Source organism: Gouania willdenowi, chromosome 15 (genome assembly GCF_900634775.1).
Source record: "Gouania willdenowi chromosome 15, fGouWil2.1, whole genome shotgun sequence".
Taxonomy (NCBI): domain Eukaryota; kingdom Metazoa; phylum Chordata; class Actinopteri; order Blenniiformes; family Gobiesocidae; genus Gouania; species Gouania willdenowi.
In genome coordinates this window covers 21,655,096-21,670,419 of record NC_041058.1, presented here as the reverse complement: position 1 = coordinate 21,670,419, position 15,324 = coordinate 21,655,096, and the positions used below count along the sequence as shown (strand labels likewise).

The 15,324-nt window shown below is 36.5% G+C and overlaps 2 protein-coding genes across 4 annotated transcripts in view; both read left to right on the top strand.

The window, feature by feature from the left end:
• The window catches only part of heatr5b (HEAT repeat containing 5B), a 58,926-nt gene extending 52,364 nt beyond the window's left edge, over nucleotides 1-6,562 (top strand). For both annotated transcript variants that reach the window (XM_028468691.1, XM_028468690.1), the window contains exons 34-37: nucleotides 329-553; nucleotides 655-806; nucleotides 1,957-2,170; nucleotides 5,577-6,562. In XM_028468691.1, the coding sequence (XP_028324492.1) occupies nucleotides 329-553; nucleotides 655-806; nucleotides 1,957-2,170; nucleotides 5,577-5,884 (899 nt within the window). In that variant the 3' untranslated portion in view covers nucleotides 5,885-6,562. The remainder of the gene's footprint in view (nucleotides 1-328; nucleotides 554-654; nucleotides 807-1,956; nucleotides 2,171-5,576) is intronic.
• Nucleotides 6,563-9,427: 2,865 nt separating this feature from the next.
• strn (striatin, calmodulin binding protein) overlaps nucleotides 9,428-15,324 on the top strand; it is a 37,301-nt gene continuing 31,404 nt past the window's right edge. For both annotated transcript variants that reach the window (XM_028469498.1, XM_028469499.1), the window contains exon 1: nucleotides 9,428-9,640. In XM_028469498.1, the coding sequence (XP_028325299.1) occupies nucleotides 9,428-9,640 (213 nt within the window). The remainder of the gene's footprint in view (nucleotides 9,641-15,324) is intronic.

The window sequence follows — 15,324 nt, the reverse complement described above, 5'->3', positions numbered from 1 at the left end:
AATAAAAATGTAAAGGTTAATAGAATACAAAAACTTAACTTTATTAAGTACTAACTACATCTCATATTTGTGAGTTTGAATCCTGGAAAGTAAATCAGATTTCAGTTTTGGAGCTCATTGGTGACCATGTGAGGGCCCCTCACATTGTCCATACGGGCTACCTGGTGCCCACGGGCACCGTGTTGGTGACCCCTGTTCTACACACAGGTCGTGTTCTGCGTGTAAGGAGGGGTGTCTCTCTGTATGCATATTATATATATAGAGAGAGAGAGAGACCATGTGTGTGAGAGTGACCAGTTAGTATCTTCCTGTTCTTCTGCCTTCACAGGATGCATGACCATCCTCCCCACCGTGCTCTTCCTGATCACTGGGGTTCTACGGGAAACTGCCCTTAGGACTCCTGACAATTCGGTGCCTCTGCCTGTGTCAGCGTCCCTGCAAGGCATCAAGACCATCATCACCTCCCCATTGGCTCGGGTAGAGAGCATTCAGACACAGTGGACCGGCCTTGTTAGGAGCAGTTTGGCATCTGTACTCGAGTACTCACAGCCAGGTTAGCATTAAAAACAGACTTTCTGCATATCTTTCCTGTAGAGCATTGGGGTAAACAGTATGAAATTCCAGTTAAAAATGCATCTTTATCTCTGTCTATAGATGAATCCAGGCCTGACATGGATGAGGTCAATATGTTGACAGCTATCACACTCTTCCTGCTGTCAGCCAGCAGTGAGCTTGTTGGTGTGACCGTGCTGCAGAACGGCTGCATGGACCGCTTCCGAAACGCCCTAAACTCCAGTGATCCTTCAGTGAGTATCATTCAAATAAAATAAATAACACAAACCATTCCTAAAGTGTTATTTATAGGTGTACCTGCCCTGTTAGGGAGCTTTGTACTGAATTAGGTTTGTTAAAATGTCTTAAAAGTGCTGCCAATGAAAACAAGATTCACTAGGTTTAATAATGCTGTTGCTGCTATAACTTACGTACTTAACCTCTACCTGTATGCCTTCTGATTTTTAAGCATCCTAGTTCAAAGTGTTATTCTTTTTCAGGGTTGGGGTTAATTACATTTTTTAATTACAATTAAGTCTTCAATTATTCATGTTCAGTTACAACTCAATTATGATGACGGTGACCGACATTTTTTCCAAATACAATTAAAATTACAATTATTATTATTTTTTTCCCTGACAACAATTATGTTCTCAATTACTAAAGTTAAAATTTCAATGACTCACAATTACTGAGTCCGAAATAAATAAGCCAATAAAACATAACCTTCCCCTTTCTGTTAGCATCTCTTATGATAAGAGGTCAGTTTTGACCCATGTTTTAAATCAGCTGTAAAATACACTAAAAAATATTATGTCATCCAATTTGTTCTTCATCTCTTGGTTATATAGTATACCTCTAGATTTAATTTTTTAAATGGTAAAATGATCATCAAGAGAACTGACAGGTAGTGGGAAAAGTTGATATGAAACACATTTTATTAATTACGGTAACTATGTATGTGTTAGATATAGAACTGTAACATGTTTCCCCTGTTTTGCATTTAATTAACTTAATTACAATTTAATTATGATTACAACAGCAACATTTCAATTACAATTATATTACATCATAATTGTAATAAATGATCAATTATGCGATTACAATTATAATTGACGCCAACCCTTTTCTTTTGCTTCTCCCTAATTAACTCCTTTAAGCTGCATTGCTTTTGCCTTTTTTACTTTTCGACTGTAAATTGAAATAAATCATTTCAAAGTGACATATTTTATTAGGCAATTGAACGTGCCTAAAGCAAACAATATTGTAGTTATGGTCTGCTATGTTCCCGAAAGTCATTTCTGTCTCCAATTGTGGTAATAAAATAATCAATGCCAACATAGATTCCTATATGTGTGAGGCTCAGCTATTATAAGTGAGCGGGTTATTTATTTTTTGCTACAGGTTCAGGCTCGATGTTACCAGCTGCTGTTGTCAGTGTTTCAACACTCCAGCCGAGCTCTGTCCACTCCTTACATCCACGCCCTGGCTCCTCTCATGGTGGAGAAGCTGAAGGCAGTGGAGCGCCGGCGCCCAGGAACGGCCGCTGAGCTGCAAGCCGTGCAGGAGGGCATCCGAGTCCTGGAGAACCTGGTTAGCATGGGCGAAGAGCAGAATCGTGAGTGCACCTCATCCTAATGCATCTCTAAATTACCCACCACTTCTTCTATTAAAGCCTTCAAAGTAACTCAGTTGAAACCATTTATCTCGATATTTTTAAACGCAGACGTTCAGAGATCACGGCAATAAGTTCTAGACGTAGATTCTCAGCGTGAGTGAACGACCAATTTCACTGTGGTTTTTTTCATCAGGCTATATTGTAGATTTTCTGTTTTCCAATAAATGAAAAGCTGCAAACGTCAAGATGAAATGTAAAAAACATGATCTGATATTGAATTCATGCTTAAAGTAACTATTTTTTTACAACAAAAGACAACAATAAAAATGTTATCAAACCAAAAAATTAATGTTTAACTGTTCAGTTTCTGTTCAAAATAAATAAACATGAATACCCACTTATTAGCTTCAAAAGTAAACATTTAAGAACATTTTAAATTAAATATGAAAATACAATATGACATTTAAGTACCCGCTGTGTTCATCAGCAGAATCAAATCTAAACAAGAACACAGTCATCAACATCCCCCGCCAGATTGGTTGTCATTATAACTCCCAACCTTTTCCTAAATGTCCTAAATCTAAGAATTTAGATGTATACATAAGAAAATATTATCACATCAGAATGTAAAATTACTAACTATCTTAAACGGTTTCTAAGAAAAGTTGTCCCCTTTAAAGATACCTCGAACAGAGTAAAAACAAGTTCTGATGAACTACGGTCGGGCCCGTGGCCCAGGCCGAATAACACGTACCACGTTCCTGAGAATTCAGTGAAATGACTCGGTTCCACCGAGTAAAACAAATGAAATTGTGTGACTTAAAATCGTAATCTACGTTGATTTCCCTTTGAAAGGATATATCACACGACTATGTTCCGATAAATTTAGAACAAGGTCTTATTTTTTAAAAAAGGTCTCCTAGAGGATGTCGACATCCACTCATAGAATATGAATGTGAAATTTCAGCCCGATTCTACGAGCATTAATGGAGTAGTAGTCATTTAAAAAAATGGGGCCCCCATTTATATATTGGTATGTGCCAATGATTTGATACCACCAACTGTCGTAATATTTGACTCTGAAATACATGAGATATCGACTTTCGTTTTTTTTTCTCATTTTCTAACTTGATCAAGGTATCGATACTCTGAAGCCACACACCGAATTTGGTTATCCTATCTTAAACTGTTTCTGAGAAAAGCTGTCCCCTTTAACTCAGACGGACGGACGGAGCTCAAACCTATATCCCCCTTTTACTTTTATGAGACTACAAAAGTAAACAGAGATGAAACAATCCACTACGGAGGTCGTCCCCTGACAAACAGTACTGCAGCGTGCGTCTTTTAAAAAAATCAATTCTTGAAAATTTTGAATCGATTCAGAATTATAATTAATAAGAATTGCGATTTGGATGTGAATTGATTTTTTTCCCAGCACCCTTAGATTCTTAAAAATTAACATATCGGCTCATTATAGCTTTTGCTATTTTCAAAGTCAGCACGAATACAGTGTGTGATGTCATCTTGTTTTATCAGACGTTCCTGCCTTCCAGGCATGTCGATATGATCTGATGCCTGTTTAACTACTAACATTGTGGCTCTAGTTGAACTTTATAATCCTGTTCATGATGTCAACAAAATAGTCCTGCTTAAAGGTCTTCTTAAATATATGACTGTGTGCGTTTTAGTTGTTTAGTTGTTGAGCCGATACCAGTCCAGTGCTTCTCAAAGTATGTGGCGTGCCCCCTGGTGGGGGATGGAGGTATAACAGGTGGGGCGCGACAAACAGGAGGACATTTTTTATTTCATGCCAATCTTCTTAAAGACCTTTCTTCATTGACGATAAAGATAATTATCACTGAACGAAACACCTACACACAAAGAAAGTAACAATGAGAAGCCTAAAAATTGGAAAAAAAAAATAAAGAGCAGTAAGTAGGGATGTAACGATTAATCGTAAGGCAGTTAAAAATCGATTCATAGGTATCACGGTTGATATCGATTTTCTGACAATTGAATCGCAGTACTTTTTTTAACCAGCAGAGGGCGCTATCCGGAAGTGTTGGCGGCGGGCGGAGTCTGCTAATACTTTCTTTCTGGCCGCCTTCTACTCTTAAATATGTTAATAAATGATTCATTACCCCTTTAGCACCGAAAGAAAAGCTGTAATATTACTTGAATATCTGTAAAAGTCACGGTTTTCTATTAGCTCTGTCTGCTAGCATAGCTTCTCTTCTTCACTGCAAGATATCTGCATGCCAACCGACCACTGTATTACCAGCGCCCTCTGCTGGTCCAAACAAATATGACGTAAATCAGTGTAATCACGGTTTTTTTTTTTTTTAAAGTCCAATTGTTAAGGCACAAAATACATTTTCAGTTGCACTTTTAAAAGAAAAAGAACTATTATGCAGTTTTGCATAGTTTATTATAGAACCAAAATTTAAATTAATAGGCTTCATCTTCATTTGTATTATTCCTTTATTTATTTAATTCAAGATTTATCTTTAGTTAAATTGCATTGTTTTGAATAGTTTATCAAGGAATTCTTTTGACAATGAAAAATAAAAGGAAAATAATACAGTATTTTCTAGTTTTTTTCCCAAAAAAAAAAAACAGTCCCATTTTGTAAATGAAAAAATCGTGAGAGAATCGTATCGTGAACCCAGTATCGTGAATCGAATCGTATTGGGAGTTGAGTGAATCGTTTCATCCCTAGCAGTAAGTTATTGGATTGCATTAGGTATGCTACGTGGAACTAATGTGCAAAAATAATGATTTACGACGGCATGGGAATTGGAGCGGAACAATAAACAAACTTTCAATAGCTGCCCTAAAAAAAATATTTCCTTTTTTGTTTTCTTAAGCCTTTTTTTCACAGATTATAAACGGTGTCATTATTTCCTGTATTTTTTACTACTGCACTTTAACATTAGTTATTTTTATGGTGGTAATTAGTTAAATTTAGTTTTTGATTTATTGTGAAATATGTTATTAGTTCAATACATTTAAAAATTTGTTGTGTCTGGATTGATTGGGGGGCAATGGGTGCAAGTGAGGCTTGAAAGTTCACCTTTGTCCCAAAAAAATGTTTGAGAATCACTGTACTAGTCCAACTATGTGATGTTGCTTCTTCAAGGCAGATTTTCATCACTTAGCAATGCATTCCTGTGTGAAATAGATACGTATGGGATCACAGACATTTTGCAGCCTTTTTTACATAACTGGTTTCAACTGGTTTGGCTTCTCAGACACATCTCAGAAAGCTGTGGAATGATCTCTATTTTTGGGGGGCATTAAGTTTCCTCTATAATCTAAATCTGAACCTTTATTTTCAGTTAAAGTCTGTCTCAGTGGTATCTACCCTACTACTTTGATTATTAATTTGTTATAACGTGTTCTCCAGGTGTGCAGCTGCTGGCTCTACTCGTACCGACTCTAGTTTCTTATCTTCTGGATGAAAATGCCATCTCCTCTGCACCCCAAGTCTCCAAAGGCTTGCATGATTTTGCTCTTCAGAACTTAATGCGGATTGGCCCCCTCTATCCAGCTGCTTTCAAGGTAGTCATCGGTGCAGCGCCGGAGCTTAAAACACGTTTGGAATCTGCGATACGCGCAAACCAGGCTAGCAGCAAAGCCAAAGCTGCAGCCTCACAAGCTCAGCCCACTGTGCAAGCTGCTCCCACCATCAAACTCAAGACAAGCTTCTTTTAAAGCCACAAAAGGAATGCACTGTGCACTCTCACAGACTAATGAAGTGCTATTTCTGTTCATATGGCCTTTCTATTTGCAGGATCCAACTTACAAGTTCAAATTTCTTGTATTTATTTAAAGTGTTGTCTTCTTCTTTAAGAACCTGTTTGTAAATATCATTTAAGTAGACTTTGAATGTTCTGTCGTTTGATTGTGCGAATGTATCATTTCCAGGCTGCACTTAAACACAGTTTACACTTTGTCATCAACAACCCTATGGTAAAATAGTGCTGCTTTGCTGTATCACCTTCTCTGTGATTCCCCTCGTCGTCTTCTTTTTTTTGTTTTTTTTTTACATTCCAATCATGTGTGTGATTGACAAAAACATATTTGCTGCAATTCTAGATCATTGTAGTTTTTGAAACATTTGTTTCTTAGTGTTGTTATTAAATAATATTTTATTGAAAGTAAAGGGTAATAGATGAACTGCATTTCTTTGCCCCATACATACATACATACCACATGGTTTGATGTATGTGATGCATATCTTTCAGATAATTTTGTCTAAAATTAATTATTAGTCACAACAACTAATTTAGTTGATAATATGTTATAAGGTGACATAAGCATATTATAGTGTATTGCATTGGCTTAAAAAATTTCTCTTATTTCCGAATAAATTAAATGATTTCTATCAAACCATGTTTTTTGGTTCATTTTGGAGTGTAAAATGTCTAAGAAAGAATGTTCTTCTTGTGAAAGGCTAGAGGTTGAAGGTGCAGTTCTTTAGGTGCCTGGCTACAGCAATAAAAAGATGAGCCAGATATTTGTAGTTGTAAATTATGTATTTATCTTGTGGGACGTTAAATCAATATCTAAGACAAATAAATCCTAGAAATTGAGTCAAACAATGACTAAAAAATAGGACAACCTTCTGTTCAGAGCAAAAACAAATAATTAAATATACCAAAAATTTGAAAATCTTGATTCTTGTATCTTAGTTGATGCAACTGCTTCACCTCTTATACAGGAAGCTTCTTCAGTTCTGAAACTGAATAGTTGGGATTCCAGACAATTGTAATCATGTTCATAGAAACATAAGGTGCCAAATTATAAACCAGTTTCTATTCTACCTCAGTTCACTTAAGATCCTTGAAACATTTTTCTCAAATCGTCTTGATAAGTTTATAGGATTAATGAATGTCAACATGATTTAAGAAAAAAATTGATTTACTGCCTTTGCTTGAACATAAGTACATGAGGAAATAACTAATAACATAGATAACAAGTTACACTCTGTAGGAATATTTATAGACCTTAAAAAAAGCATTTGACACGATGACCCACCAAATACTATTGAAGCAAATTGGCATTTGTGGAGTTCCATTGAACTGGGTCAAATCATACCTGTTAGACAGGAAACAGTATGTACAACTAGGGGAATGCAGCATATTACCTTTGGTGTGCCACAAGGATCAATCTTGGGTCCTAAATTGTTTTTACTATATATATTTGATTTTTGTTATATCTCCACCAAACTGAAAGGTATACTATTTGCTGATGATACGACTATTTTGTGCTCAGGAAAGGATTTACAGCTTCTTATGACTGAAATCTCAACAGAATTAAATAAGTAAAAACAATGGTTTGCTAATAACAAATTGTCAATGAATATCATGAAAACCAAAAATTATGGTTTTTGGTCTACAAATTAAAGACACTGAAGTAAAAAAAAAAATGTATATGGAAATCGAGAGTTTACGAATATAAACTTCAGGGTGTGATTTTTAAGTGATAATGTAAAATGGAAACCTCTTATAGCAAATATACAATCAAAAATGGCAAGAAGTATATCAGTTATGTCCAGAGCTAGACATCTGCATCACACATTATCTACAGTATAGTTTGTTAATTCTCAGCTACTGTATTGAGGTTTGGGGCAACACTTATGAAACTAATTTAAATCCATTCTACAAACTTCACAAAAAAGCCTTAAGACTTGTTCATAATGTATGATTTAGGGATCATACAAATGCGCTGTTTTTAACATCTCACATATTGAAACCTGAAGACTTAAATAAATGTAAAACTCTTCTTGTGATGTATAAAGCAAGTCGTAATCTTCTCCCTTTAAACATTCAATAATTGTTTAAAAGTAGAGAGCGAAATTGTAATTTAAGAGGAGAATGTGTGATGAGAAAGCATTGCATTCACACTATCCTTAAAAGTAGGTGTATCTCCAAGGTAAGAGTAACTCTGTGCGCACTTTAAGATAATGTATAAATATATTATCTTTGGGAAATATGCTGGAGAATACTTGTCATTTTTCATTATTGTATGGCGTATTTATTTTTGTATAACTATAAATGATAAATCCTTATTTGAACACTTTGTATGACCATAAACTGAAGGTAAGATATGTGCTTTGTTATTTGTATGAATTTAAATCGTGCTTGTCTTTTTCCTTTGATTGTACGACCATAAACTATTGTTAAAAATGTACAAGCATAGACTCATGCATGTGTTGTTTGCATGAGTATACGCTGAAAGTTTGTGATGATTTAGGATGATGCACAAGAGATGAGGGGTAAGTTGTTTTAAAATTGTTATGTAAAAGACACACACACACAGACCTTTCTTGCTTTTATAGATAGATAAGTTTGTAATATGCTGCTCAAATGAATAAATGAAATAAAAAAATGTGGAATAGAGAAAAAACCCAAAGTCATTTTTAGCAAAAAATGTGTTTTTTTTTTAATGGGAAATAATATTGATCTCAAAGGATCTAGTTAATATGAAACATTTTTAAAGAGAGGCTTTTGTTTTCTTAAGGGCTTGTCTGTCTATAGGAAGAGTCACCTGTCATGGAGTATGGTAATATTTCACTGTTCATTTGAATGCAGTTTGATCTTGCTGAGGTTTGATGATATTTACAGTGGTGTTAGAATCATTTAATGAGAGAATGGAAACTATGGTGTCTTATTCTTGCTATTCTTGGCGAAAGGAGAAGAAAACTACGGAGGCCAATTTTCACCAGTAAAAAATACAACTAAACACAAGGAAAAGCAAAATTATTAGTAATTCTTATGACATACTAAATTATACTTATGATATACTTCCAATTTTTTTTAAGATAGTAAATATGATTATTAATGGATAATTATAGTTATGAGATAGTATGTCATAATAATGAGATAGTATCTTATTTCATATAATGACTTAGTATGTCATACGATAGTATCTCACAATTATGAGAACGTACAACGTAATTATGACTTAGAGTTTTTTTTTCTTTTTTTTTAAATTTTTTTTGTTGTTTTTTTTATCGGCGGAAATGGACTTAAATAGGAAAGGCCCGCGGGACGTGCGGGTCTCTGAATCAAGCGCCCGTTAGACTACTTGCTGTGGGCGGGCCTTGTTGCTGACGTCACCCGTTGACAGCTAGCTGTCAGAAAGTGAGTTCATTCCCTCGAGCGTAGAGAGACGGAGCGCCGTCCGTCCGTCGCGATCCTGCGCATCGAGCCAGCTATAGACAACGGACTGAGCTTTCCACCGAGCCCGGCCATGGACGAACAGGCGGGGCCCGGTGTGTTCTTTAACAACAATAATAACTCGGTTTTACCCGGCGGTGGGAAAGGACCTCTTCCTGATGGCGACGCTGGAGAGGCAGCTCGGGCGCAGTACAGTATCCCGGGGATCTTGCACTTCCTGCAGCACGAATGGGCCCGTTTCGAAGTGGAAAGGGCACAATGGGAGGTGGAGCGCGCCGAATTACAGGTGAGAAACCATACGATACTCAAACATAGACTGCGTTTGTATTAGCATTGTATTTGATGCACTGAGCGGCTGCCTTTTGAGTCTTTAATCGTTTCTTAGCTTGTTAGCATTAGCTTAGAAGCTAAAGAAGCTGCAGCGCCGCTTTGACCTAACTGCACGATGATTTTATTTCGACCTTTACTCTTTAAATAACAGCGGTATCACGTCCCGCTTTAATATCAGCTTCACAGACTAGCGGAAATAAATGCTTGCACGATTAAAACCCCCACTACATATTTAGGCAAAGTGAGTGACGTTTAGCTCAAACGTAGTTTAGCTACACACAGCACTCAGTCAGTGCTTTCTCAGAGCTAAGGTATAGCACCCCGCCTAGACCTATAGCAGGGACTACCTCTGAAGTCAGAAAGACATTGATGTGGGAGAAGGAAGACACTTATTTGGCTTTTTCTCCTGTGACAGAAACAGCACACACACATACTTAGGTTGGTGTCATTAGCTCTTGTTTTTATCTTAAGCTAACTGCAGTGCCATGTCACTGCCACTCCTGAGCACTGATTTTGAAATGCTGCTCCGGTTGTTCTATGTAAAGGTCACAGTGTTTTACTACGTTTGTGTGGCTGACTGCAGGGTGGTGGCTTTATATCACCTTTACCTGGTGATGATCCATTGGATTCTGCCTTACTAGCATTTTCACTATGTGAGCCTGTGAAAATGAAAGCGAGTTCACTATCGTACAGTTTAAACACTGAATAATAATGCACACATTCATATTGTACCAACCAGTATATTTAGATTGACTGCATTTACTTAGGGCTGCTGTACACAATTCTTCTTTTGATAGATTACTCTATCCATTTTGAAGCCGATTAATCATATGAGAAACGAAAGTGTGCGTTTTGCAGTCTTTATGCTTCTTCATCTTATTCCATAACTAATGGAAATAAATGGATTGTTATTGCTTAAAGGCCTAATAAATACAACCACATTGTTAAATTAGGGTGAAACAATATGTTTTCCCCCAAGTTTTACAATAAACTATAAAGTTTGACATTTAGTTTAAAAATTAAGGCACATAAACTTGAATTTGACATTTATTTGGCTGTGATATTGTGCAACACTTGTAGTTACAGTATGTTTGAACGAATATCCGTTGGGGGGGCTTGTCCAACCGCAAAATAATTACGTTTACAGCTTCCTTTGAATAAAAACATGTCATTTATTGTAAATAGACATTTCATTTCTCTTTTTATGTAAAATGTTATATTCCAGCACTTTGAAATGTTTAAATTACTGAGGGTTTGTGCAATTTTTATGCCTCGGAGCCAAATACAGCTAAACCATTCCTGGTGAAATACGGCGGCTCAAACCAAAAACCCATCCATTTACTCATGACCGCTTTAGTTTTGTATACAATTATACTCATGGTAAGTGCATTGTTGTTTTGGATGCATAATTCCATGTGTATCTCTGCCTTGATTTAAAGTAAACTTGTTTTGCAGGGAAGGTACACCTGACCTGTTGAGTGTGCTGCTTTCATTGGATGCTTCCTGTTGAGGTGCTGTTATGAAAAGCTAATGCTGCATGGCAATGGAAACTCCGCACAGTGCTGTGTTTGTTTAGTGTGTAGTGCCCTCACTCGCTAGACACTTGCTGTCTTTTTCTTTTCAGTAAACTTTCACTGTTAGTTTCGACATGCTCAGCTGACAGTGCTCAATGCTTCTTTTGGTAACCAGGCAACAGTTCAATAGCAGGAGTGAGGCCAGTGGTGCTTCAAGAAAATAGTATGCAGAAAAGCAAAAATAAGACCCAGTGGTTTTGGTAACACTTTAAAAACTTACAGTATTTCCTTATCAGTTTAGTCGGTTTAAACAACTGTTTTAATCATTTCAGGCCTACATTTAATAATTGGATGCTTTTCATTGATTATTAATGTATCGATTTAGTCTATTTTTTGTAAATATGTAATGTTTGAGGAGACTGATTGTTAATTGAGTAGTGGAGAAGGGGGTAGGTAATGGTATAAATAGACTTATGCTTCATCCTACTAATTTTGAAACTAGTTGGGTTCATATTGTTGTTTTGACTTTTCTCATTGATTTTGGTATTTTTTTTTTTTCCGTTTACTTTCTTGTGTTACTCGCACATGTTCGAAATTAAGTTAAAATTGGAAACCTGAGAGCCTAGCCACTACTCAAGGAGAACATAAAAACTCTCCACTTGAAGACAAAAATATATAGATGATAAAAATAAATAATATAAAGGCAACTGCTGATCTTAGTCTGGATAGTGTCTCTATATTCATTATGTATAGTAAACATTTGATATTAATCATAAGAATAACAGTGTTAACATATTCCGATTTATTTTTTGTAAGATAAACACCGGTGAGCCTTAGGTATGCTCATTTTAAAAGATGTTTATAATTGATAATAACCATCGCTCATTAATAACCATTACCATTATGATTTAAATGTTCTATTGAGAATCAGTGAGTGGGGGTGTGTTTAGGGGCGTGGGGGTTCTAGTCCTATGGCATAATTCCACTTCAAGTAGAATAAGACAATTTAATAATACTGCAGTGCAGTCACAAAGTGTCCGACAGTGACAGTCACAGACTGAATGACCCATTCAGAAGTACCGTGACCTAAAAAAAATGTTCCCGTATGGCTTTATTTTTTTGTACTTGCAAATACAAGCATAAACAATAGTGGAGTATTAGGAATTTTCCAATCACACAGTAAGTAAGTAAGTAACATTTATTTATATAGTACCTTCCACAGACAAAAAGCCTCAAAGTGCTTCACAACACAGTTTAAAATTAGGAAGTACACACAATATAAAAGGCCAAGACAGCACAAAATCATAACAGCCCAAGACTAGTAGCTAATTAAAAGCTTGAACAAATTAATAAGTCTTAAGTGGGCTTCTGAAGGTGTCAACAGAGTCAATTGAACGCAGAGAGAGTGGAAGATTGTTCCAAGGCTTGGGAGCAACAGGCTCCTCTGGTCTGAAAACGAGTGCGAGATTCTGATCCACAGACCTCAGAGCCCGAGCAGGAGTGTAAGGCTGGATCAGATCACTGATGTAACGCCGCTCTCCTCGTCCTTGCCTCTCCTCTGAGACTCTCACACAGGATGGATAATATCATACCTGACCAAGGCGTGTGTCGTCATACGGGGCACACACAACCTGTATGAGTCTCAGCAGCCAGTTGACGTTATAATAGAATCGCTCACTCCACTAACTTAACTTGGAAGTGAGCGGTAGTCTAGAAAACTGGCTAGTTTTTTGTTTTGTTTTTTTTGGTGGGGGGAGGGCGCTCGCACACATTGCCTATAGTAAAAACTGTTCCTGGTTGTACAACATTATTTGCAAATTACTTCATCGTACATACAGAGCTCCGTTTTGCTCGCTTCATTGCTGCAAAGTGTGCACCTGTTTCACGTTTTCGTACGTGTTGCATATATCGACATGTTCCCATGAGTGGATTGACATACAGTAAGTCACTAATTTTAATAAAAATCAACCATTAGTATTAATCAATTTATGTATATGTTAACTGTTAACCAAAAGCATCCCTAGTAACAATATAACCACCTCTCTATTACGGTAAGTTGATCATGTGTTGGTGCCTTACACACAGCAATGGGAGTGTGACAGTATCTCGATACGGCGATATATCAAGATATTTTTTCGCACGATCTATTATTGATATGCTCGCGTTATTGATTTAAAAAATAATGTATATATATATATATATATATATTTTTTTTGGGATTTAAGATTTATTTTATTATTTTCAAAAACCTTTTCTGCTTTTTCAATAAAATGTCCTGGTTGGTTTTCACAGAAACGTTGTCACAGACATATTTCTGTTTAAAAACCAGTTGGACCAAACATCCAGCAGGTTGTTGTTGGTTCTCACAACACGGGTCAGCATTCACTGCTACTGCATCATATATCCCATACACTAACAGGTGTCATGATCCAAGAGATATGCAATGCTTTTTTCCCCTTTCTATGTCTGTGGTCATTTACACCAATGCTAGGGCTGTTGGTCATTCACAGTGTAAATAAAAATGACACACAGTAAACAAAATCAGTTGCGGAGGTATCAATTAAAATAGATTATGAGCCTTTCATTTATGACCATTGGAAGTGAAGGCAACTGCTAATTTTGGAGAATGATGGAATGTAGTTTCTAGTTGAAACCCTATACTTTGTCCTTTGTATATCGTAACACATTTATGCCAGAGTTAAAAGATGGTTTGTCTGAAGGCGGTTTGGTTTCCTTTTGAAGGAAATGTTGTGGTTTTCTCATTGTTTTTAGCTGCTTAATAACAGTTGACTCTATTGGGACAGCCCATTTTAGTAGCCCCGTACTAAACACACTGCCTTCCGCTAACAGAGACAGGAGAGTAGAGGGAGACCTTGTATTGTTTAAGCATAGTGACGTATTTCCCCTAGAAAAGGTTTTGAATCATCGGCAGCATGCAGCAATCTCTGTGGTGTGGTAAACTTCCTGTTTCATGAAGCCAGTTTATCCATGAAGAAGACACTGTAAGTCTCAGTGGTGGTTTTTTTGAGTGCTGAATAAGTGACATGGGCAATTTTTGTTTGTCAAAAGTAACCTCCTCTAAACATTATAAGTGTGTATACATTCTTTGGTTTCTGAAAGATCCTGAACTTCTGGCCCACGCATCTTTTTTTAAGAAAGAGTCTTACAAATGTCTGTCTTTTAGAGCTTTTCACTTATGGAACAAATTGCCTCGGGACCTGAAAGACATGTCAATTTAATCTTTAAAAATGCTTTAAAATCATATTTTGTTTTTCCCAATCTTAATGTATACATCATGTATTTTTTTAATGTAATGTTTCTGTTTATTTTTAACTGTCTTTAAATTGTTTCCATTCTTACATATACTGGAATCTTGATTTAAAAAAATAAATTGAAATTATGGACCCCAGGAAAATTAGCAACCACCACGGTGGAAGCAAATGGGGATCCAATGAATAAATAAAAATTGCATTTCTTTGTGGATAAATTATACTTTAGTTAAACACTAACAGTCCATGAAAAGCTCACACATAAAGATATGACCTTGCGGTGTCCTTGAATAAAGTGTGTGTGTGTTGTAGGTGTGTGTGATTTACTGTACTTTTACCTGTCTTTGTGTTGTCAAGCTTAACTTTCCCTAAAAGTGCCAGAGTGAACAGAAATAGATTTGTATGAATAATGAAATACCCACGCAGGCTTAAATCTTAAATGAACGCACACTTCAAATAATTTAGCTTCAAATCTGTGTTAAGGTGACAGTTTCAAAACTGAATGTGTGGTACTGGATAACACCTCCTTAAAGCGACCGTGCCATGCTGGTTGTGTCTGTTTTAGTTTTATTTAAAATGGCTGGTGGTTGCATGGATGTAAACTGTAGTGGAGGTTGTGTAGGAAGGAGATGGCAGCTGGAGGAATGCTGTCCTGCTAGCCTGTTAGGTCATGCTTGGAGCCACTCCTCTTTACAGGAAAAGCACAAACACTGAGTTGTTTCTGCATTGTTAATTGGCTGCCGTCACTCGTGGTTTAACAACAGACCAATGGTGATTGATAACCGGACAATTAATAAACTGTTCATACTTTCAATGATGGTACTGAACCAAACATGTGAGATCAGTATGTGTAACAA